Raw genomic sequence first — 24,229 nt, 5'->3', positions numbered from 1 at the left:
GGCCTGCGGGTCGCGCCGCCTCTGGCCACACTCGCCGGTGACCTGCCCAGGAACCACAGGGGAGGCATCGGAACAACTCCCTCCCTCGCTGCTCCCCGCCGCCCACCCCAGCGTCCAGCTCTAAGGAGTGAGTCCCCGCGGCGCACCGAGTGCACTCACTGCGACTTCCCGAGCCCGGGAACGCGCGAGTCTCTCCCGGGAGAGTCCCTGGAGGCAGTGACACGGAGGCGCGCCTGTGACTCCAGGGCCGTGGCGGGGTCCGAGGCGAGATTCGCCGCCCCCGCCCCCGCCGCGGTCCCTCCCCCTGCCGGCCCCCCCTCGGCGGCGCGGGCGGCCCAGTGCTCCGCCCGAAGGCGGGTCCGCCATAAACAAACGCGGCTCCGTCGCACGTGGACCGCGGAGCTGCTGCGCCTCGCCACAGATCGCCGGCTCCGGGCGCGGCGACTCCAGGTACAGGGAGCGACCAAGAAGGGCAGGAGAGCGCGCCCGGGCCCGGGCCGGGCCCCAGCCGCCTCCGCCCCGCTCCGCTCCGCTCGGTTCCCGCCCCATGGCTCCGCGGCCGCCGCCGCCCAAGCCGCCCTCCAGTCCGGAGGGGCCTCGCGGCAGCGGGTGCAAACACTCGGTTAAGGACTGAACAGCACGGCCGCCTCCTCCAGGGCCACCCCCAGCACCCTGAGGAAAGCCGAGGCGGGAGAGACAGGAGGGAGGAAGCAAGAGCGAGCAGGAGCGAGCAGGAAGCAGGGCTCCGCTTGCCGCGGGACGGTCCAGCCCGAAGAAGGCTGCGCCCCGAGCCGCAGCGGGCGGAGCCGCTGGGTTGCGCCGAGCTACGGGCTGGCGGCTGCGGAGAGGCATCTCGGTGCCCCAGGCCGGCCCCGCGCACCTGCCTGCGGCCGGCGCTCCGGACTCACCTGGCTCCCGGCGCCCCCTTCCCCATCCCCGCCGCCGCGCCCGAGCGGGGCTCCGCGGGCCAGGAGCACTGCCGGGTCTAATATGCCCGGAGCCGAGGCGCGATGAAGGAGAAGTCCAAGAATGCGGCCAAGACCAGGAGGGAGAAGGAAAATGGCGAGTTTTACGAGCTGGCCAAGCTGCTCCCGCTGCCGTCGGCCATCACTTCGCAGCTGGACAAAGCGTCCATCATCCGACTGACCACGAGCTATCTGAAGATGCGCGCCGTCTTCCCCGAAGGTGAGGCCGCAGGTGGGCGGCCGGGAACGCCGGGGAGCCTGGCGGCCCCGGCCCAAGCGGGAAGCCGGAGCGGGCCGAGAGGAGCCTCTTGGCCAGTGCTATGGCGTCTTGGGGAGGCCGCGCCGGGGGCTTCGGCTTCCGCCTCGACTGGGAGAAAGGGCCAGGGCCGTGGTGGCCCAGGCGACCAAACCACCTTCTGGCTCAGGGCTGGGCAGGAGCGAACCAAGAATTGTTCCAGAGGCAGGCGCACGAAGGCATCCAGTCTATTCTGGTTTTCTTCTTTCCTTCCTTCTTTCACCAATCCATTCTGGTTTTTTCTTTCTTTTCTTTTCTTTTCTTTCTTTCTCTTTCTTTTTCTTTCTTTCTCTCCTTTTTTTCTTTTTATGTCCATTCTGGTTTTATTTTCTTTCTTTTCCCTTCCTTTTCTTCCACTTTCCTTTTATTTTTCCTGCATTTTCCCCTCCCGCTTCCTGGAGGAGGTGCAGGGCGCTGGCTGTTCCGTACGCTGGAGCAGTGGGGTGCATGGAGAGGCCCAGGCACTGCAGGCCAAAGCCACCAAACGAACACTTTTGGGGATCCGGGGCCTCAGACTTGGGCCTCTCCCGCAGCCTCTTCGCCAGCCTCCCTTGGGTCTGGGGCACCGGCGGCCAGGGTAGGAGAGACCACGGAATGAGCTGAGATGCGGCGCGAAGAGGGGGGCGATTAGTTCGAAAATGGCACGCAGGCCTCAGTGCAGCCGTTCTTTTTAGAAAAAGTGCCAGGTTGGGCAAGGGTCACTGAGACTCGGGATTGTTGGGAATGGTGGCGGGCTGGGTGGGTTCTCCCAGCCCGCACAGGCTGGTTGCCGCTGGGGACTGTGGCCGCCTGGCCAGGCACCTCTTAGCAGCAGTTGTCTGGAAGGCCTGGTGACCACAGCGTTCGTTTTCGGCATCCTAGGGGTTTTGAGCCGAGCGCCTTCCAGCGTCTCTGCCCCGGGCCAGGGTCTCATGGCCGAAAGACTCTGATACTTTGCTGAGAGGTGCGCTGCTCAGGGGCCTGATGCGGGCTGTGCCGGCCTCTGGAGCCCCGGGAGCCAGCGCTGGGGTAGGGAGATAACTCCAGCCACAGGCCGCCGGAGGGTCGCTGCAGTGCAGGCGACAGGTGTCCCTAGGCCGCGGGGCGTCTCCATTAACCCGGTCCCTGGCTAGGCGCTCGGCTGGAAATCGGAAAGCTCAACCTTTTGCTTTCGCTGCTCCGGAGCCCTGTTATTTGCGCTCGTCTCTCGGCGTGGAGCTGCACTTCTCACCGCCTCCCGGTGGAGCGTGGAGGGCCCATCTGCAAGCAGGGCCTCTAGTCTTGCAGCCAGCGGGCCGGGCAGCCGAGCGCCGGACGAGCGCGGCGCACTGGGGAGCCGAGGGGGCCGGAAGCGGCCGTTGGGCCTCTCCGGAGCCTCCCAGCCGGGCCGCGGGGCCGCGGGCGTTCTACCCCCAGGCGCCGTAGCCCTTGACCCGCCCGCCTGGAGCCCGTTCCTCCCCTTTCCTTTTCGGATCCGCAAAGACGCCCCCGCCCCGGCCCCTCCCGCTTGGAGCTTTGGCCCCAGTGGTTGCTACTGGTCTGCCCAAGGCCGGGGAAGTAAGAAAGATTCTTGGCCAGCAGAAGTTTCAGTGGAAATTAGAATTAGGTTTTATTATATAAGGGCTGAGTCTCCGTCCCACCCGGGGAGGAGTGGTGGTTACTGGTTTTCTGGGATGAGCCGTTTCTTAACCGCATGCTACAAAGCAGGTGTGGAACTCGAGCAGGGCGCAGGCTTCCTGTCCTCCTCATCTTTCCTCCTCCTCCTCTTTCTCTCCCGCATTGGAAATAAAACGCGTTCTATGAACCGATCAGAACATTAAATAATGTGTTGCCAATGATTTCAAATAAACCAGAAATTAGGAGGGGTCTGAGAAGAGGGGGCTAATTGTAAGCCATTCGTTGTTGGGGGGATTTCCAGGAGAGCCTGCTAAACATTGAAAAGTGGGGGGTGTACTGCTCAGCCCATGTTTAAACTGGGTCTGTGCACTGGGTCCGTGTGTTCCAGCTCTGGAAAGCAAGTCTCCAGAGATTTGGGCCCAGATGGGAGGGCTCTGAGCCCTTGGTGGGGGGGGGGGCGCTGCTGGGTGTCTCGCCTTGAGAAACTGGCACCAGAGCCATTTTGGGAGCAGTTGAGAGGCCACCTGTGTATCTCCTGGGGGAGGGGGTGACCCTGGAAGTCGTCACTCTGGAAGGGATAAGAAGGGAGCTGTTTTGCCCTAGAGTTTTGGAAATGGCCCTGAACCTGCAGGGTCTGCTCAGGAAGGGAATGGGGAAGTGTCCTAATCCCTTTCTTCCTGGTTTCTGCAGTGTCCAGAGTAGGGGCAGACCTGGCAGGGTGGACTCACAGCCTTGGGACTTCTCAGGGGCCTCAGGCCTGCAGCTCTGGGCAGCAACATCGTTTTGTCAAGTCAGTCTGGGACAGAGGAGTTGTGAAGCTGGGACCCTGGGACAGAGAGAGAAGGTACATTTAGAAAGACCTCCATTGTGCAAAATGAGTCCATTTGTGCAAATTAGTCACTCCTCTGGTAGCTCTGAAGGGTGGGGGCAACAAAGTGGCATCTTGATTTCACGTCTTCTTAGGGAACCCAGGTCTGCAAGAAAGGATATGGCATCGGGTCAGAATGGAGCCTGGCTGAGCTAGGATCATAGTGGTGGCTCTAGGGAGGTTTCAGGGCCTGAGTGGTCCAGGGCAGCAAGCTTTCAGATTGCCCTGGGCCTAAGACTGCAAATAGAAAAAATATCCAGAGGTATCAATCTGCCAAGGGTGGTCTTGCCCTGGAGCAAGTGGGACTCCTAGGTAAAGAAGAATAGAGACCAACTTAGGACTCTGGGAGTCAAAAAAATGAATAGCATAGACTTGAGAAACGACAGAAATCACTAGACTAACCCTTCATACTTGGGGAAATGGGCCAGAGAGGGCACAGACCTTTCCAAGGTCCCACAGCAAGGGCAAGAGCAGGCCAGTCTCTGCCATGACTGGCAGTGGATGGCCTGTTATCTTGCTGTGCTAGTGAGGCTGCCAACCTCCGCTTCTTTACCCCAGATTTCCTTGAATGGAAAGGCAGAAAAAGGAGCTCAGAGAGGTGGGGCAGAGGGAGGTGACCAGTACCCAGGTAAACACCTCGACCTGGTGGCCAGTCTGAGGGATCAGGATACTTTCAATTTGTACAGCCAGGTTTTGAAGCTCTATTGTCATGCTGCACCTTTAGGCCTTGGTTTTCTTGTCTGTAAAATGGGCCCATTAGCAAAGGGTGGCACCTGAACATGATTGCCCTGATAAAGTGTGAGGATGCACAAGCAGAACTGTGCTGTGCAGATAGAAATCTAAGCGTTGTTTTTACTTCACTTCCTCCTTCCTGTGAGCTCCTGGTGTTTCCTGGGCCTAAAGTGGGGGGGAGGGGGCGCCTGGCTCCCTGCCTCCTGCCCAGAGTCTGAAGATCCCCTGCTTTCTGCATCCCTAACTTTTCTCCCCTTCAACAGTGAGCTAAGAAGTGGGAGGTAGGTAGATGGGGCAGGGAAGAGGACAGGAGAGGAAGGCTGGCTTCAGAACTTGGACTCCAAATTGAAAACTCAGTGAGCCTTAGGGGTTGGGACAGCGCTTGGGCCAATGGGCAGCCTGCCCTCCTCTTGGTGTGTGGCTCTCCCTTCCAGAGAGGGGACGCTTTGGAAACCGCAGAAGCTCCCCAGTAGACGAGTTCTGGTTGCTCTTTGGCCATAGCTGCTCCGGGACCACAAGTGGTAGAATACAGGGTAGTTTCTGCCCATCTGAGGGATGGCACTGGGGTTCCAGCGGCCCAACTCAGAGCTGCAACAGTGCTACTGCCAACCTCAAGGGCCCTGCTACTCTCAAGGAGCCTGGATTCATGCTCTGGTAGTGGGGCAAGGGGTAGCGTCTCCTCTGGGACCATGACGGCTGGCATGAGAGACTGGCCTCAGGTCCTGGGGTTGGAAACCGAGGCTGATTCTCCTTCCTCCCCCTTTCTCAGACCTGAAAGTCACAAGACAGGTGTGGGGAAGGTGTTGCTACATAAGAAAACCTCGTCCACACACACAAAGACATGGGATTCAAGGCCTGAGTTATTTCAGTGGTCGATGCCTTTGGGTGTGAATTGAGCTGCAGGCACCACACACTTCTTGTGCGCTGCAAGAGGAGCCCGGCTGCCCCCGTCCTAGGAATTGTTTCCGGAATCAAAACGATTTGGTTTGGAGGGTTTGGCGAGGATAAACTCAACCCTACACCGACATGGGATCAGATTTCCGAGACTTTTCTCTACCGCCCCCGGAAATAATATAGATTTTTAAAAATTGACTTTGTTTTAGAACAATGTGGATGTTTACAACGCCCTCCCCAAGCCCGCCAGGCTGCAGCTTCGCGTCGGAAGGGAAAGCTCGCAGTCGCGGGAAGCTGACACTCAGGAAGGTGGGGAAGGGGACGCCCAGCACACAGGGCCTTGGCCTGCGAGGGGAGCGCGCTGCGGATTCAGCCCCGGGGGCCAGCGAAAGACCCGAGCCCGGGAGCTCCAGGCGCGAAAGGGACCTCCCGGGCAGCGCTGGGCAGCTCTCGGCGGCCGCTCCTCAGGGCTGCTCTCGCAAGGTCCAGGCAGGGGCGTTGGGGCGCGGGGACCTTCCCGCAGTTGTCAGAGCAGGCACGACACCAGCCCGGCGACGCGCCGGCCAGGCTGGAAGCCATCGGGCTGAGAGAGGCCTACTTGGGGCATCCCTACCCCCTGAACACCGGCCGGTTGGTTTGGAAAAAGGCTAAAGGGGAGGACTTTTCAGGGACCCGAGAGAGAACGGGAGGATTCGGATGCTGGAGGACTGAAGTGCTCAGAGAAGCTCTCCAATCGCGACAATTTACTGGGGTTTTACTGTTAGAGGTGCAAGCTGTGGGCTCCCTTAGAGCAGCACGAAGGGGACCTGGCCCCAAACTCCCCCATTACACCCTCGCCCAGGTTCTCGGCAGCCTCCCTCCCCCGGGGAGCCACCGGAGCCTGCCGCCCCTGCAGGTGGTCGTGCTCCTCTGGATTCTGGGTTGTAAACGCCCACCAGGGTGACTTTAGACGCTGCCTCCCCAGCCAGTGCCGGAGTCCCGTGACCTGCTCGGGTGAGGACCGACCCGGAGGCGCAGCCTTCCTTACCCCCGCTTCTCCCTAACCCCCGACACAGACCCTTCCTGACTTGGAGTGGTTTGCAGTCTGCAAGTGTGACCTTGCATGCTCCGAGGGCCCAAGGTAGCCGCCCCCAGAGACACACCCCTTCTCCTCCAGCCCCAGCCCCAGGAGGGGATGATAATCCGGGGAGGGGAGGTTGGAGGGCAGGGAAGGAGAGGGACAGCAAGAGGGGGCTGGACAAAGTGGTGGGAGCTGCGGCAAACGCCGGGGCCTCAGGCTCCCCCAGCAGCCCCATTTTCGAGGTGAGAAATAAAGGTTAGAGGTCGGGGCAGTGCTGGAGGTCAGACCCTGGAGACTGGGCAAGATGGGGAGGCGGAGGCGGGAGGAGGTGAGACCCCTGTGTCAGGATGCGGTCTCCGCAGCTGCCTGCCCTGGATTTTCACACTGGCAGATCCAATTTTCCTAGAGGGGTGGGGGCAGGGATAGGCGCCTCCCTGTTATTAACCCCATTAGATTTTCACAAGATCCCAGTGAAGAGTCTTTTTGTCACCGTTTTTTAGATACTTGTAGGTTGCCCCAAGAGGAAGTGAGAGAATGGCACTAACCCAGGTATTCCTACCAAAGTCCGTGTCCCCAGCTCCGGGTCTGGAGCATGGGTGAGGGCGACCATCCAGAGGAAAGAGCAAAGCTGGCTGCCTCCTTAGGTGCCTTCTTTAGGTCTCAACTAGAATATCCCCTCATCTGAGAGGGGTGGCCAGCCTCCTAGTGCCACAGCCATCTCCCCTTCTACCCCAAATCATCTTCTTTGTGTCGTCCCCTGTGCATGGTCTGCAACCTGCACCTGGAGGTACCCCCAAGGCCAGAGCCCAGAGAGGAGGGACCACATTTAGGCAGCATCTGTGGTAGGAGGACCCAGTGGAGTTCAGACTCACAGCACGCGGCGGACAGAGCATGTGTACAATATGCACACATCCACACAGGCTGGGAGGCCGGAGGGAACCAGGTACCAGGAGACTGACTGGCAAAATTGGGCTTGACTCCTGCCCCCACCCCTACCTGGCCTCTGTTTCTCCCTGGGGGCTCCCAGCTACCTGACCATCCCTGATTCCCAGTAGCACAACCCCCACTTGTGGGTCCTGCAAGGCACACAGGGTGCAGGGGAACCCACCCGAAATCAGAAATCACAGGCCGGGCCTGGGACCCCTGGCTGCCCTGACAAGAGCAGTCAGTGCTGGGGGCTTCCACCACCAAGACTGCCAGTGCTGGAGGAGCTTCGCCCAGTCTCTGCCCACCCATCATTTTTGAAATAAATCTCCTTGTTAGGTCCAGATAAGGGACACATGCCCAGCACCTCACTTTTTTGGGAGTGTGTATCACTTTGCAGTACCAAGACAATTTTTTTCGTTACAAACCTTCCTTTATTTAGTTTCTGTGTTCAGCGCAAAGTAGATTTTTATGATCTGAGTGAAAAGACCTCACCCACACTGGTTTCTAATGGAAGAGCTGGCAGCACCACCGCCCCAGGGTGCGGTGGCCTGGAGGTGGGGGCTCTTGGGGGGAACAGCACCACTTTCTCAGCCACCTCCTTGGAAAGGGGCATTTGCATTAAATCTCTGCTGGCAAAGTGGAGGTGTTGGGAAATTACAGAAAAAAATTATGATATAAGAGAACAAGCTCTCTTGAAATATGTGGTATTTGAATTACACAGAAAATTGTGAGTTTTGAATGTAGAGCCAGGGCCTTCGGCAAGGCTTTTGGGAGAGCCTGGCAGGGGAGTCTGGTCTGGAGGTCATTCCCAAAGGCACAGGCTTCCCCCAAATCGATCAGCCACTGACTCCAAGCAGCCAAGGCTAGGAGGATGCGCTCACCTTCCCCAGGCAGTGGCAGGGGATGGCCCAAACTCAGGGAAGGACCTGGGGACAGAGAAGAGGACAGTTTCCAGGGAGCATTTGTCCATTTTTGGAAATCAAAAATTTCCTGGGTCCTTATTAAATACTTCACCCAAGTCCCTGGACTTTTAAATTTTGATTATTTCCATTGCTGGTTAAATGGGGATAAACACTGCCAGGTGGCCCCCGGGCTGGGTGCCGGGCAGAAGGAACGGCACGTGAGAGCAAATGGTGCGCTGCTGTGATCACGGTGGTGACGCTTGGGGGCTGGAGTGATTTCTTGGGGTTAAAGAGACACCTCCGCTCACGTGGTGGAGGCTGGGGGTGGGGGCATGAATAAATGAGCCGCCATCATATTTGGGGGATCAGGGATATGTGTGAATTAGGCACTTCCTTATGGGGATACCAGGATAAGCCCTTTAATTCCTAGAGCCCAGGAGGAGAAATTAAAGGTCATCCCTTTTTTAGTTGCTGAACACTTTCTGGGGAAAGTTCTCCAACGCCTCTGAGCTGGGCCCCGAGGTGCGTTTTGCGCCTCCCGAGGTCGAGGCCTCCAGAAGCCGAGGTGCCCCAGTACTCTCTGGGGGGAGCGGGGAGACCCAGGTGCCTAGAGTGACTGAGCGGCGACTCCCCAGGAAGCCACTCGGAGCTGCCCGCCTGGAGGAGCTTTGCAGCCCCAGGATCGCCGCAGCTGGCCAGTTCCTCGCCCCGGCACGTCCCGCTCTGCGGGGTGGTTTGGCGTTCCGCACGCAGGCTGGGCCGGCGGCGCCCACAGCTCGTCCCGCAGGGTCGCAGGCGAGGCTGGGCGCTGCGGAAGCGGACTGCGAGCCTGCAGGCGTTCTCTCTGCGGGGAAGGTTGGGGCGCAGGCCGAGATGGCGGTTGCCAGCCTTTGCCACCTCTGGCGGGGACCGCAGCGCTAACTGGAGGGTCTGCAGGCCAGGCCCTGGGCAGAAAGATTCCGGGGAGCTGTGGGAGTTTCCCCCGCCCTCGCTCAGCTCCGCAAGCTCGCCCGGCTTTCCTGCTTCCTCCCGAATGTGCAGAGGGAAGCCGGCGTCTCCGGGGCACAGCAGCTGCGCGGACGGCTCAGAGAGAGGGGAGCTCTCACGCGCAGGGCCCTGTTGCCCCCGGTGCACTTTCTGCAACGCTGGTGGCTACCGGGAGGTGGTGAGGAAGGGCCGCAGGCCTTGGGGGACCCAGTTAAGAAGCGCCGATTATGTGCCCACAGACACCTGCGGGTTTCCCCTCGCCCCACTGCTTCCAGATTTAGAGTCTGCCCGCGGGAAACCTCCAGGTAAACCCTTCCCAGACAGAAGCTCTCGGCATGGAAGGCGGACGGCGCTCCCGGGGGCCTGCGGAGGCTGGGGAGTCCGAAGGGATGATGTGGGGCGGAGGAGGGGGTCATTTTTATGCTGGAAAAGCTGCGTCTTGGACGGCGGGATCGTCTGTCTGGGCCTCTCTGCCTTCGGGAAAATCAAGAGTTGCCGGCGACACAGGGAGAGAAAGGAGGGAGGAGGGGGGTCCTTGGGGGAATATTTACGGGTCAAATCGATATCCCCGTTTGGCTACGAGGATGGCGATTTCAAAGCAGATTAGATTACTTTGTGGCATTTCAAATAAAATGGCAATTTCAGGGCAATGAGCACGTGGGCGACCCGCGGGAGCAGTGGGCCTGGCAGGCTCAGCGCGCGCAGGGACGCTTGGGCGGGCCGCCTCGGCGGGAGTTTCTCCTCCGGTCTTTTCGTTTTCAGCCGAGGGCAAAGGTGCGCTGGCTGGGCCACAGCTGGCGGCCTGTTGGGCCCGGGAGGCGGTGGGGGGACGCTCGGCAATCGCGGGCAGGGAGGGGCGGGGGACAGAGGTTCTGTGCGCCCTGCTTGGCACCCCGGCCTCAGGCTGGGCACTGCCCTTAACTGGTTTGCTTTATTCCACCGTCCAGGTTTAGGAGAGGCGTGGGGACAGCCGAGCCGCGCCGGGCCCCTGGACAGCGTTGCCAAGGAGCTGGGATCGCACTTGCTGCAGGTAGACCCGCATGGGGCGAGGGGAGGTGCGCTGGGCAGATCCATAGGCTGCTCCCACGCTGCAGAAGTCGCCCGGGGTGGGGGGTGTTCCCCGGAGAGACAGGACCCACGTGTGGACGCTTAGCGCGTCGGGTGCAGCCTCGGGCCACCCTGCATTTCCCCCGCAATGCCCCAGGACTCTCTGGCCTTTCGGAGACCTAGGCCGACCGCGCCTCTGGGCGTGGTTAAGTCCTTTCTGACCTTACTTCGCTCGGCAACTTCGAACCAGCGAGCGCTCGCTCTGTGCCAGACGCTGGGCCAGGCGCTAGAGCCAGAGAAGGAGTGATCGGGACCTCCAAGCAGAGTGCTGCGGCTCTAAAGCGCTTGGCAGTTGTGTGTTTGCAGGGGTCTCAATGACTGAGAGACACATAAATAATGGAATATTAACAATTGGCACTTGTTGAGAGTTTATTACAGTCCAGATTCTGTTCAAATCTAATTGTATCATCTCACTTCCCCATGCGCTAATTTTTTTTTTAATTTTGAGACAGAGTCTCCCTGTCACGCAGGCTAAAGTACCGTGGTGTCATCATAGCTCACTGCAACCTCAAATTCCTGGGCTCAAGCGATCCTCCTGCCTCAGCCTCCCCAGTAGCTGGGACTACAAGCTCCCACCACCAACCACAGCTCATTTTTCTATTTTTTTTTTTTTTTTTTTTTTTGTAGAGACAGGTCTCGCTCTTGCTCAGGCTGTTTTCGAACTCCTGACCTCAAGCGATCCTCCTGCCTTCGCCTCCCAGAGTGCTAGGATTACAGGTGTGAGCAACCGCGCCCAGCCTCCCACCCACTATTTTAACTCCATTTTTTTCGGAAGAGGAAGTTGAGGCACAGAGAGGTTAAGTAACATGTCTGAGGTCACACAGCAGGAGGTGGAGCGAGGTTAACCCATTAGTCCAGCTCAAAAGCGGTCGTTGATAAGCAAGCCTCCCAGGTCGCCTGGCTTGGAGTCCGTGCATGGTTTTGGGCACAGCTCCTGAGCACCACAGCCCGGAGCCATTCACCGGGCAGCTGCTACGCTGCCCCTGACCTCGGCTTCCCCTGGCAGCGTCTGGGCGCCGGGCGGCAGCCGGGCTTTGCCGTTGGGGCCGGGTAGCTCCGCTTACAACCCGCCACTTCCAGGTCCGCGGCTGGCGCGAGGCGGGGACAAATTCCGATCTTTCAAATGCCCTTTACAGAGCCGCATCAACGACTCGATTCATTCCCCCCCTCCTGTCATTTGTCTCTGCCATTGGAAACTGCCTACCGAGCGCCACTTTGCGTTTCCTCCCTCCTCTTTAGTGTTTTCTTTAAAAGGTAAAAAATGTTGGCTGCCCGACGCCGTGACTTAGGTCGGCGAGTCGGCCGCGAGCTCTGCTTTTCGAAAAGCAGGTCTTTTCAAAACTCTTTTGCCCCGAATGCGCTGGTGCGATTTATTTTTAAAAATGCGTGTGCTGGGGAAAGAGCAGAGCCCGGCGAACATGTGAATCCCGGAGCCGGTTGGAAAAGCGACCGCCGGGCAGCACCGCCCGCCGCCCTCGGCGTTCGCTGCCAGCTCGCGCCCGCTCGGTGCACGTTCCGTGCGCCTCCGTTATTGCAAGTGACACTAATATCAGGGACAACTAAGTGCCGGGGAACTTCAGTGAAAACCTGGCGGGCAAAGTCAACACCCCCACATTTCTCCACGGTACATTTGTGTAATTAATTCCGGAGTGGTGTGTGGACGGGCGTCTCTGCAGTTATTATACGTGGAAACGAATTAGGTAATTTGACGCTGTGAAGGCATGCCCAACATTTTCCGTGAAGAATATTTTTTTTAGCTACTGCTGGCAACTTTTAAAATCTGATTATGATAATTTTTGCTCTTTTACTCATTATCCTAGATACGGCTGGTTGCGGGATGCTATTTCATTAATCCTATCTCTTTAGTAATGATTTTGAAATTAAGCAAACATGTAAAATGTGCCCCAAAGTTTACAACTTTGGGAGATGCTGTATGTTTTGTATTTTTGAAACGCTGCAGGCTTTGTTGGGAAACAGTTTTGCAGCGGAGTTAGAAACCTGAAAGTAAGGCTTGTTAGAATGAAGACGCAGATCTTAACCTTGCGATGGGGAAAGGCAATGACAGTTTAGTAATTTTTGCAGCAAACTGTATTCGAGACGGCAGAATGTAAGGACGGCTTTCCAGTTTCACTTCTACATTCTTCTCAGCCCCCACCTCCAAAGGGGGGGCTTAGAAAAACCAAAGGTAATCTGGTTTCAATTACAGGCCATAAAAATAGAATTTGTGGCCAGAAATTAATTTGGAATATTTTTTATGGGGGCAGCATTGTGGGTTGTATGAGTCTTTCACCAACTTTATTGCTTTTCTTTGGTTCTGGATCTAAAATATGAATGAGTAAATAAAATGCAGTTTCCTTTTTCAAAAATAATTTAGTCTTTTTATCCCTGACACATAAATGTAATCGTTGCTTTTTTATTTGTCTTAATTACCTCTCATATTTTTACTTTATTTTTGAGGGCTAGCCAACTTAGGCAAAATCAGAATTTCATTTGCATAGTTTTAATTTTTCAGAAGTTGATACTTCTCCTTGACTTTTGCAAAGGTTATTTGATCTCTTGCAAGTTCTAAATAATTAATTCTGTAGACATAGTCTGGTAAAATAACCGGGTATTTTGTTTTATTTTCTGGGGAGTGGTAGTGTTTGGAATTTATTATTCAAATGGTACTTAGGGGTAACTAGAAAATTGTGGCAAATAAAGCATATGTCCTAGTGGTACAAATGACTGCCAATTATGACATAAAATGGTCTATATAGTGGTAGATTTTCCCCTAAGTACCATAGAACTCCGGATTTGTGCTAAGTGCTAAAATAACCTCAAACAATAAAGCTACTACATTTAAACTGAGCATTGTAGGAATTCTCAAATGTTTTGCATGATTTTTGTGATGTGTACATATGATTATTTTTAAAGTGCTTTAAAAAGCATTTCAGAGGCTGGCATGGGAAGTAGAACTTGAGTGTTGTTACCTACATTCCTTCTTATGGCCCTGGGCTTCATTTTTTGTTTTGTTTGTTTTGTTTTGTTTTGCATTTACCAAGTATGCACTGATAATATTTTATACATTCCTCCATCCCAGTGACAGTACAATTGTTAGATTTAACTTGAATGTGGAACTATCAACTCATCCTGACACTTTCTCTTTTACAGACTTTGGATGGATTTGTTTTCGTGGTAGCATCTGATGGCAAAATCATGTACATATCCGAGACAGCTTCTGTGCATTTAGGCTTGTCCCAGGTAGGTATTGCCTAATTTTATGTATAACCAAAATATTAAATGAGGTATTAGCAGATCTTGACAGTCTTACTCAACTTGAAAATAAATCGTCTGTTTTTGTGTACGGACATAATCCCACATTGCAAAATCCTCGTCTTAGGACGTCCCGCGGGGCTTTTCTTCTCCATGTTACATTCTACTTTTTTACTTTCTTTTTCCTTTGGGGTTCATGACCAGTGCAACTTCACCATGCCAGTCTTGTTCTGAGATTCTGTCCCATTCCCTGGACTGTCTGCTGATGTAGTAATGTTAGATGCCACTGAAAACAGCTTCTTCATAAAGGGAGATGTTTCAGTCCACACTTTCTGGTCTGCATGTGGTATTATGAATTGCTGTGAAGCAAGAGGTAAGCTGATGTAGAGCGTGGATTTCACGCAGAATGTGCTGTGGGGAGAAAGAAAGGGGAGGGGTAGATTTATGAGTGTTCACATGGAATTCAGGGTCATTTTTCCTGAGTTTTTCCAGTTCAGTGGTCGTTTCAGTAAAGCATTTTATATGCTTGTGATAGAAACTCATAAAACTCAGTTTACTACTGTTTTGCACAGCAAGGTCTTGGTTCTTTACAGCATTTAAATATTACCAATTTTTCTGGAAAAGTAGAATCATCTCCTAAGAAAAGATTCATCCCTTAGAGAAAAGAGGTGGACTCAGCTCTATCTGTCCCTGTCAAGCCAAGGGTTTGGTGGAGGATCTTGCTGCTGTCTGGACCTGTGGCGTGTCCAGATGGGGAGCGTCTAACTGATCGGTCCCATTCACATGTCTGACTTAAGTGGGGACCATGATGATGGAAGTCACCTTTTTATACCTATAGGGACTAAATGTTTCTTTACAATGTGAACTATCAGTGATTTTTAATCACAGCTGAAGACACATTGGAATTAATGGTGGATACAGCAAACTCCAGGAAGCCACAGGAGTAATCTGCATTGCACCAATCTCCTAATGTAGTGAAGCCACAATAAAACATGCCAGTTAATGTGGCTTCAGTTTTCTCATTGAAAAACAAGATACCACATTTGGAAACCTGCATCTGGTGTATTCTTTTTATTTTTCTGCCAATACATTCTTTTTAAACTTGCCATTTGTTTACAACCTTCTCTTCCAATCCATGTCCAAGTGGGTTTATGTGCCTATATATTTCTTCTGCAAAGCCCTTTAAAATGAATTGCATACTTAAATTGTTTGGAAGTTTCTTTTCCCTTCCTCTTTTCTTCCTTAATGAAACCAGCTCTCCCAGACACAGTTTACTAAGGCTTGGCTCTTGCACCTACATGACTCATGATCAGTGTACTTGTAGAATGGGAAATACTGTTGAGAATATGAAATTTACTATTTCTACATTTTTCATAATTATTATTCTCTAAATTTTTACCTTGCCCTTTTTAAAATTATTATTCAGGGCCCCTTAGATGTACCCCAACTCCTGACTTGACCTGTGGCCAAGTGACCTTGATTGGATTACTTGCCTTTTTCAATTGTAATTTAGAAAACCTTTGATAGTCTTACAATAATGTTACAAACACAATAAAACATTTCAAATGCTTTTAAAATGCCTGTTCAAAAACTTTTAAAACAAATAAAGTCACTGATATCAAATACTAAATTTAACTCTGAGCTCCCTAGCAGTCAAAGCAAAAAGGGAAATGCATTCAGTTATGTAGTTTTCATTGTCTGACAGGGCAGGTACTTAACCTCCTTGAATCATAACTTAAATAATAAAATAATGTCTGCTCTATCCCTCTTTCAAGATTATGATGAGAAACAGATCAAAGGGCCCATTTTATGTGATTTATAAACTGTAGGGAGCTACACAAATGCTAGGCATACCCACAGTTTCATTAGAACAAAGTTGCTTCCAGTAGAATCCTTTGGTGGTCACCTTAATAGGACCCCTAATGGGCTGCTTGGTCTTTGGAATGTCCTGACACATCCTGAGGTGCTGTGCACATCCCAAGACAATCTAGTTCATTCAGTGAGGCTGCTCAAGCTAGCATCCTGCTTCTCTGTTTTCTCTTTTTATGTGGAAAATAGAATTGATTGATTATGAACACAATAATTAAGAATGACCAAAATATTGGATAGATGACAAATATGCCTCCTGTTCATGATTAACTCCACAGAAGGAAATCTAGGCAGAATCACAAGTAAAAGTATTATATTTCCTTTAGACCAGAATGTAGCAATAAAATTTCGTATCATAATTTTGAAAGAGGAGAGGGGTTGTACACTATCATTTTCCAAGAAAGTCATAGAGATACCTTTTGTCTCTGTGTTCCCAGCAGAAGTGACAGGTTTTTAAAAGATAAGTCAAACTGTGTAGAGCAAGTGACTTTTTCTGATTTCTCAGCAGGGCTGTGTTAGCATCAGTCTGCAGCTACAAAAACACTTTACTGCCGACGTGAGCCCTTGGCCAGTGTCTGGGGAGTTGTTCCAGGGTGAACTGTTTAAATAAGCAGCAACAAACTTTTCTCTCCAATCTGCCTCCTGTTCATGATTAACTTCACAGAATGAAATCTAGGCGGAATCACAATGTGTATTTTTTTCTGTCTTCTTTACTTAAATAGTAAAACAAAGTATTGGATAAGATGTCAAATACCCAACTGTTCTTTTTAAATTTCTTGCACTTTTTAGAGGATTTTTATTATTGGTAAACAGGCAAATATATGAAACACAAAACTTTATTAAAATAGGCTTGAGTATTTTTTAAATCACGAGAGATAAACGTGTTAATAAAATTTTACCCAGTAGTCAGAGTAACCTTTTAAACAGGTTTTCTGATGAATAATGATAGTAGTAATAGCTAATATTTACATGTGCTCTTCTGTGTTCCAAGAACTTTCAATTACTCTCAGTGACATTATCTCGCTAAATAAAGACATCTTTCATGTTAATTCAGGGCTAAACCCTATGTTAAAAGATCATCCAGGAACATAGGCCCCAAGGTCTGCCATAATTGTGTGAAAATGAATAGCAAAGTAGTATTTTTTGTTTCGTTTTTGGTCTACACGTCTAAATAACTATCTGAATTATCTATTTGAAGGTGTCAAAATGATTTTTTATGTGTTATAAGCCCATCTCCATTTAAAACGTTTATATTAAACTTTTAAAATGTGTTAGAATAAGAAATCTACTTCATATGGCAAAGCTTATTAGTTTATTTGCACTTTTAAACTAGTAAACATGTGATCGTTGCTGTCAAACTGTGGCACTAAAAAAATGACAGAGACATCCATGAAATGCAAGTTGTTTCCTCAGCCCAGGGTCCAAGTGTTGGGAAACAGAGGTGAGCTTCTGGCCTGACAGTTTCACTTGGTATATGCATACACACATAGGCACACATAAAACACAGAGGCAAATTTAAATCTATTTGGATGAGATAGAATTGGAGAAGTAACCTTTTTCCTTGCACATTTATTAAACGATTTAGTTCCATTTTTTGGGGGGGGGGGGTTAATGCAATTATTTTTCTTGTATTTGAAGAAAAAAAAAAAGCCCTGTATAGCTGCTATATACATTTTAAAGTATCTTTGTGTTAAATTTCCTCACCAAAGTTGCATCTAGGTAACTAATATACATATTCAAATAAATATAGATGTGTATGAAATAGCTGTTTTAGACACATTAAAAAATGTCACAGTCGAGATTGCTGCCAGAAGCAACCATAAAAATATCAATGGTGGTGTTGGGAGGGACGAGACCTAATCCTTTCACTTTTGAGATGAAGAGAAAAGGCAGCGTATTGTTTGTTGACATAACTTGAACCCTGAAACCCAAACCGTCTTATTTTAAAACGCTTAATTTACCATACTCAGCAAAACCCCCCAAACAGAGTAACGTGCGTTTTCGGAGTGCCGGGGACTCTGCCCATCCACACAGAATATAGCCATTTAGTGCTGTATTTATCATGTGTAGTTTTCTTGGCAGGAAGAAAAGCTATTCAGCAAAACATAAAAAAGCTCTTAGTAGGAAAGTCATCCATTTTGTAGTTAGCAGGGTTTTACAAATACTAAAATATCACATCGAGGGTCTGTTTTAATAAGGCTGATGTATGAGACCTGGGGAGCTTTATAGCGACAACTATAATTTTTTTTTCTTTTTAGTGAGGTAGTCAGATTTCTTTCAGTGTTCAAAAGCACGAACAGATATGTAAATACAGGAAACACCATGTCAACCATAATTTTGAGTTAAGGTCAGCACTGGTTTATCGTTCCAAAATTTGTTCTTTAAAAACATTTCCGTTATTTGAAGACTGTTTTACTTCCTAGACAGCATGAGAGTTGTCCCGTTCTTTTTATAAAGGACCCAAGTCTTCAGAACACCCTGCCTTCCATCCATGCATCCTTACTCACGGTCTTCAATGCATGCGATGAGAGCGTGAACTTTGCAAACAGAGGAAGCTACTTTGGGATTAAAACGCAAATCTAATCCTTAATAAGCACAGATGGGAGTCTCTCTGCAAGTATACGAAGACGTTCCTCTCAAAAGACACCAGTCACTGTTTCCTAAAAAAGAACTTTGAGCAAATCAGAATTATCGCTTTCCCCTAAAAGGGTGGGGAAGGGAGAAATGAGAGGCCAATACAAAAATTTTCTATTTTGTTATTTTTTATTATCTTTAGAATAAGCCATTGAAATTGTGAGTCAATAAAAAAAAAATGTTTTAAACAGCTAGTTCCCTTGTGTATCAGCCGAAATCACTCCCCACCTTGACAGGGCGTCACAGCGAATCCCGATGCTGCCCTCGGGAAAACGAGATTGTCCTGTCCCAAATGGCTGGCTTAAATGTGCCTGTTTATTTAAACTTTTTAAGGATTAACAGGAATGACTTGAAAGAAGAAATGTTTAGTTTTTACTCTTTTTTTTTTTTTTTTTAAATGAAATCGTGTAATAACTTTTCACAGAGGCAAGTCTCCATTTGGGTCCGTAGAACAGCGCCAGGTTTGGGAGGCGGGTTTTGAACAGGAGGTAGGGAGATTTCTGTAATAGGATTCTCTCGGTTGCTCTGTTTGCATAATATTGGAAAGAAGCATTCCATGAATAATGCAGAAAATAGAACTGTGAAAGCCGTTTTAGGACAAGATTGCTTAGCAGGCCAGAAGCGTAATTTATTCTGAACAAAAAGGCAACTCACCCGTGGTCTTAATAAATTGGAAGAGCTGGCTCGGAGGAGTGGCGTAAATCATTTCACTGCTCCCCCGGCCTTGGTCCCAAGTAGAGAGCTGACGGCCTAGATGCTAATTTGGAATGGTGGCTCCCAGGAGAACTTCTCCATTAAGCCGCTGGCCGGGGTGCCCTGCCGTGTGAGATGGCACTGTCAGGGCGGCTTTTTAGATGATCGTGTTGATGGAGAGCAATAAGCCTCTCAGTGAAATCTGCAACGAGACAGGCTTAAAAATAACAAGGGGGTGGCTGGGGACAAGACTCTCCACAAGCCTCCTTTTGCTGTCTTAGGTTACCCTCCCCGCTTGGGGCAGGGCTGGGAAGGAACCTTCGGACCCACCCAAGGCTCTCTGCCACCCAAGGCAGTTTTTCCCGTGCTTTGGCTGGTTGTGGAAGAATTCCTATCACCGCCCCTGGGGCTCCCCTGAAAAACACTGGGGCTTGATGACTGTCTTTGGCTGCCACCCTGCACTATTGACTGTAGCTCTATAGCTGCGGTCCTCAACCCCTGGCCAAGGACCTGTACTGGTCTGGTCCCTGGCCTGTTAGGAACCGGGCTGCAGAAGGAGGTGAGCAGAGGTGAGCGCCAGAGAAGCTTCATCTGTATTTCCAGCCGCTCCCCATCACTTGCATTATCACATAAACTCCGCCTACAGTCAGATCCGCAGCCACATTCTCAGAGGAGTGTGAACCCTACTGTAAACTGCACATGTGATGGATCTAGGTTGTAAGCTCCTTATGGGAATCTAATGCCTGATGGTCCGAGGTGGAGTGAGGTGGTGATGCTAGCGCTGGGGAGCTTCTGCAAATACAGATTATCATTAGCAGAGAGGTTTGACTGCACCATAAATGTAATGTGCTTGAATCATCCCGAAACCATCTCTTCCCCTCCCTTCTCCCTCTTCCCCCCTTCCCCCCCGCCCAACATCTGCAGAAAAATTGTCTTTCCCAATGAAACTGGTCCCTGGTGCCAAAAAGGTTGGGGACCGCTGCTCTGTAGGATCCACCCACCATTGCTCAGAAAGCTGCTCTGATGATGGTAGTTTCTGGAACAATCTGTGTCACTGCCCCTCTTAAGGTGGTTGAGGGGGCCCAGGTCTTGAGACTCTGTGTCATCTCCTTTCCTGGCACTTATGTTTGGAGAACATTCAAAAAGTTCTCAAGGTTGGGAATCAGGCCACCAGGGGCCTCTGTGTACAAATCATAACTAGGATGTTTTCCTGGAGCCACGCATTCCTGCAGAGCAGCGTCCTGTCCCGCACGAACGTGGCGTCCTCCATGGGCTGTGTCTGGAAGTAGGTGCCTGAAGGTTGGGGCAGCAACACCAGGAAGTAATCCCCACATAGTGTGGCTATCTGGAGCGGGCCCAAACCCTCCTGCTGGTCACGCAGAGACCCAGCCACACCCCTGGGTGGGAGCCACAGAATTAGCACAGTCATCATGGACCAGGAAGGCCAGAGACACATTTCTGGCAACATGAGAGAGGCCTGGCAGTGCCTGAGGGGCACAGCTCAGAGCTGACGAAGAAAGGGCCTTTGTCAGAGCTCACGGCCTCCCCAAGGGTGCGGGTGCCCTGGTTCCTGGCTGGTCGGCCTCTGTGTAGACAGAGCTCTTGCCGGGAGCACGGGCTGGATCTGAGCTGGGCTCCTGGCTGGCAGTCCCCTCAGATAGCAAATGAGGGAAGGACAGAGCCGCTGGCACGGGCCTGCTTCAAGCCGCCTCCTGTATGAAGGACGTTGTCCAGGCCATCAACGTCCCCATCTTCTCCATCCTTCACTTCCTGGTCCTTCCTGCTAAGGACTCTCTTGGCTCTAAGCTCAAGCCTCAGCTTTCTGGCCTTTGTACAAAGTGTGGGAGTCTGTTCAGATCTCTGCTGAAGAAAAGAAAAAAACTGTTTCTGCATTTGGCAAAGGTGTGGGCTGTAAGCAGAGATCAAAGTCCTGTCCCTGGCAGGGTGCATACCTGTGACACACCTTGCCCTTCCCCTTGCGCCAGTCCCAGAGAGGCCGGTGGCATTTCTGACCCTTCCCTTCTGCGGCAGGTGGAGCTGACCGGCAACAGTATTTATGAGTACATCCACCCTTCCGACCACGACGAGATGACTGCTGTCCTCACCGCCCACCAGCCCCTGCACCATCACCTGCTCCAAGGTATCTCCTCCAGACGAAAGAAACCAGAATAAAGACGAGACGCTGTTCTTGAATGTGACCCAAGGGCTTTGATTCCCACGCCTGCCAAGGGCTGGGGGTGTGACTAGGGCTGCCAGCGCAGGTCTCTCCAGCAAACACACGACACCCCCCAGTGGGGATTGGCATTCGTGCCTCTGTCTTTTAAACCAACAGTGATTGAGATTCTGGTACCACCAGAGACGGTGTTTGGTGCTGGGTAGGAGACAAAGGTGGTGCCAACCTGCCCCCCTAATATGCTCTTGGTTCAGAATTCTGGGGGTCACAGCATCAGGGGTCTAGACTGTGGAGGCCGAAGATTGAGCTCACGGCGGGTGGGGGTGTCCGAGAAACTGCGTGGGGAAAATTATATCTGTGTTTCCTCTAGTTGAAATTTAGCATTTCCTTTCCTTATGATTGTAGACAATGAACCATCTTAGGATCGATCACTAGTACCTGTGGCTTTGCCAACAGCAGAAATCACAGATATTTGCATATCACATTAGAGTTTTTATGGAAATTTAAACATATCACTTATACTCATGCCTACTTCAAAAGTCTTTGAGTTATGAGACCTGCTGCTTAATCTTGTTATTTATATATTAATAAAGCAACACATTTATATCCATATCACTATGTGTTTAAATATTTTGATAAATATTTTCCAGTACAGTCACTTTTTTGGTAACCTTATGTATTTTATGCATTTAAAAACATTATTTTGAGTAGGGAGGGATCTTTAGGTTTTGTGCCATGATCATTACACTGATGATGCCTTAAATTACAATTGTGATGAGTGCTAGGAAGATACAGAAGAACTTCTTCCAGGGGCCCTGGCCTTTGAACTCCTGCCAGCAGTCCACTGAGGCCAACAGGCCTGCTGACTAATGGGTGCAGTGTGTGCTTTGGACCACACTACCCAGCTTGGCCAAAATACCCCAGTGGAACAAAATGCAAAAGAGGAAACTTCAAGAGTGATGAGAATGGGGTAGCTAGCCACAGAAAAAAAATGAGCTGCCTTTTTATTACTCTTCTGGGAAGGGTCATTCTAAGGCTAGGAAGAGAGAATACAGAATGACACACTCAATTGCAAAACCCCTTGCAGATTCAGCTCTGTGGCTTTAGAAGTAGTCAGTGGAGTCCATTCCTTCCCAAGGAGAGAGAAGGGCATGTTGGTTCCCGAGATGAGTTGGGGGCTTAGTTGCAGCAATGGTCTGTGACATCCTTGGAGATGCACACGGTGACATGAATAATGACTCTGAAGAAGTAATTTCTAACAAAGTGAGGACGAGGCTAGAACATCACACCTGAAACTAATTCTCTCACTGTGGGGTGGTTTTAAAGCTGGACAAAGACAACAAGAGTCTTAGAGAATTCCTCAGAACATCATGTTGTTACTGTTTTTTAAAAATTGCTCAGTATACTGATTGCGTGGGAGTGGGCTTTCTCCCATTAGCCCTGGTTTCTCTCTACTCTCCCTGTGTCATAGCCTCTAAAAAAGCATTTCTAAAATGAATTGGGAATGCCATGGGGGCCTTCTACCCCCGTTTCTGTGGGCTTCAAGATCTAAGGCATCCACGAGGAGAAGCCACAGGCAGCCCGGGCTCTAGGTTCCTCAGATGCTCATTCGCAGAGTTGATTTTCTGTGTCTGAACTGTCCCCCGTTGTTGTACGATAAATGTGGGGGAAATGGGGTCTCTGGAGACCCAAATTGGGTAGTTCATTACCGGATGATGTGTTTTGGACCTGAACTTCCACACCTCCGTGTTTATCTGGAAGTGGTTTTGACAGGCAGCCATGTTAGAGGGAAGCCTTATGCCCGCAGGTGCCAGCTGCAGGGGAATTGTGGGTAAAATATGGCAGACTCTCCAACTGGGGGGGGGGGCACCCTCTGAGGTGATTCCCTGGCTTCCGTAAGGCAGTGCCCTCAGGGAGGGTGGAAGACTTGCTTCCATTCCTAGTGGTAACCTTTCTTTAAAGATTAATTTATTAAGCTCCAGCAGATGGCCGTTTATTTAGAGTGGAGTGACCTGCCCCCACGGAGGTGGGGGTTCTCCGTTTGTGTCTCAGAGTGCTTGTGTCCCTTACTAACGCAGGGGGTGTTTCCTTAGGAGACTCATCTGCATCTACACCAGGGAGGTCAGAGGTGTGTGGGGGGCCTGTGAGTGGGCAGGGGAGAGCTCTGGACAGACAGACAGACAGGGAGGTGGCCCTTCCAGGGCTGGAAATGAGGGCAAAGGCGTTGATCTGACTGAGCCGGGTCACACCCAGGATCTGCTACTCTGAGAGAGGTCAGACACTTCTGAGCCTTCCTGGTAGCTCGGACACCCACCTCTGGGCTGGCTAACACAGGTTCTCCTGGTGCCAAGCCACCCTGTGGCCTCTGGGACAGGCCAGGTGGGACTCTATGGGGCCCACCCCTTGACTCGAGGGTGGCCTTGTTTCAGTGGCCTTCCTTTGCAGCTGTGGAGGCCACACCAGGACTGGGCCGGTCTCTCCCCTCCCCACACAGATCTTGGCCACGAGTGGCAGCTGTCTGGGTCGGGGGCTGGGCACACACACAGGAGGCCTCCGGCTGCTGGATCTGGCCCTGGGAATGTATTGATGATGTAGGGAGGAGCTGGTGGGACAGTTGCCAACCTAACCTCGCTCCTGCTTGCAGAGTACGAGATGGAGAGGTCATTCTTTCTTCGAATGAAGTGTGTCTTGGCGAAGAGAAATGCGGGCCTGACCTGCAGTGGATACAAGGTACGAGGAGCTGCAGGTGGGGGAAGGAGCTGGCGGTGGGTCTTCACTACGGGTTTTACACTGCTTCACGCTCAAGCGCATCCTCAGAAAGGAAGGTTCAGGAACTCAAAGGTGATATTCCCACTGCTGTAGAACTCTCTAGCAACGTGGCACACGGCCGCTTAGGAGGCAAGCATCGGGACTGGCATTTTGGAAGGATGTTCCAGGCTGACTGGAATTCATCGTGTAAGACCAGAAATCAGCGTGGCTTAGGGTCGATTTTACCTTGGCACTTAGCACGCGGGCCAGTCCCGCTGCAGCAGCCGCCCCTGGAGCTTACTGACAATCCACATTCCAGGTCAGGATCCAGCGAGTATTCGCAGCATAGACATTTGCTCTGAGCCTCAGACGTTCCCAAAATCCAGTGCTGCCACTGAAGGTGTGAGTGGCAGTAATGACAGAGCCCATCCTAGGGTATAACGGAGAGCTTTCTTCTGCAGCACCTCATCCCGTCCATTTCTTGCTTGCTTGCTTGCTTTTTTTTGGTGGGGGCAGAGTGCCACGGT

At 51.4% G+C, this 24,229-nt stretch overlaps 1 protein-coding gene across 1 annotated transcript in view; it reads left to right on the top strand.

The window, feature by feature from the left end:
• Positions 1-1,010: 1,010 nt before the first annotated feature.
• SIM2 (SIM bHLH transcription factor 2) overlaps positions 1,011-24,229 on the top strand; it is a 45,703-nt gene continuing 22,484 nt past the window's right edge. The window contains exons 1-5 of the mRNA XM_069472298.1: positions 1,011-1,185; positions 10,174-10,256; positions 13,484-13,573; positions 20,813-20,921; positions 23,599-23,684. Of these exons, the coding sequence (XP_069328399.1) occupies positions 1,011-1,185; positions 10,174-10,256; positions 13,484-13,573; positions 20,813-20,921; positions 23,599-23,684 (543 nt within the window). The remainder of the gene's footprint in view (positions 1,186-10,173; positions 10,257-13,483; positions 13,574-20,812; positions 20,922-23,598; positions 23,685-24,229) is intronic.

Source organism: Eulemur rufifrons, chromosome 7 (assembly GCF_041146395.1).
Source record: "Eulemur rufifrons isolate Redbay chromosome 7, OSU_ERuf_1, whole genome shotgun sequence".
NCBI classification, from domain to species: Eukaryota; Metazoa; Chordata; class Mammalia; order Primates; family Lemuridae; genus Eulemur; species Eulemur rufifrons.
The sequence above is the reverse complement of the archived record's forward strand: the minus strand, read 5'-3'. Positions and strand labels throughout refer to the sequence as shown.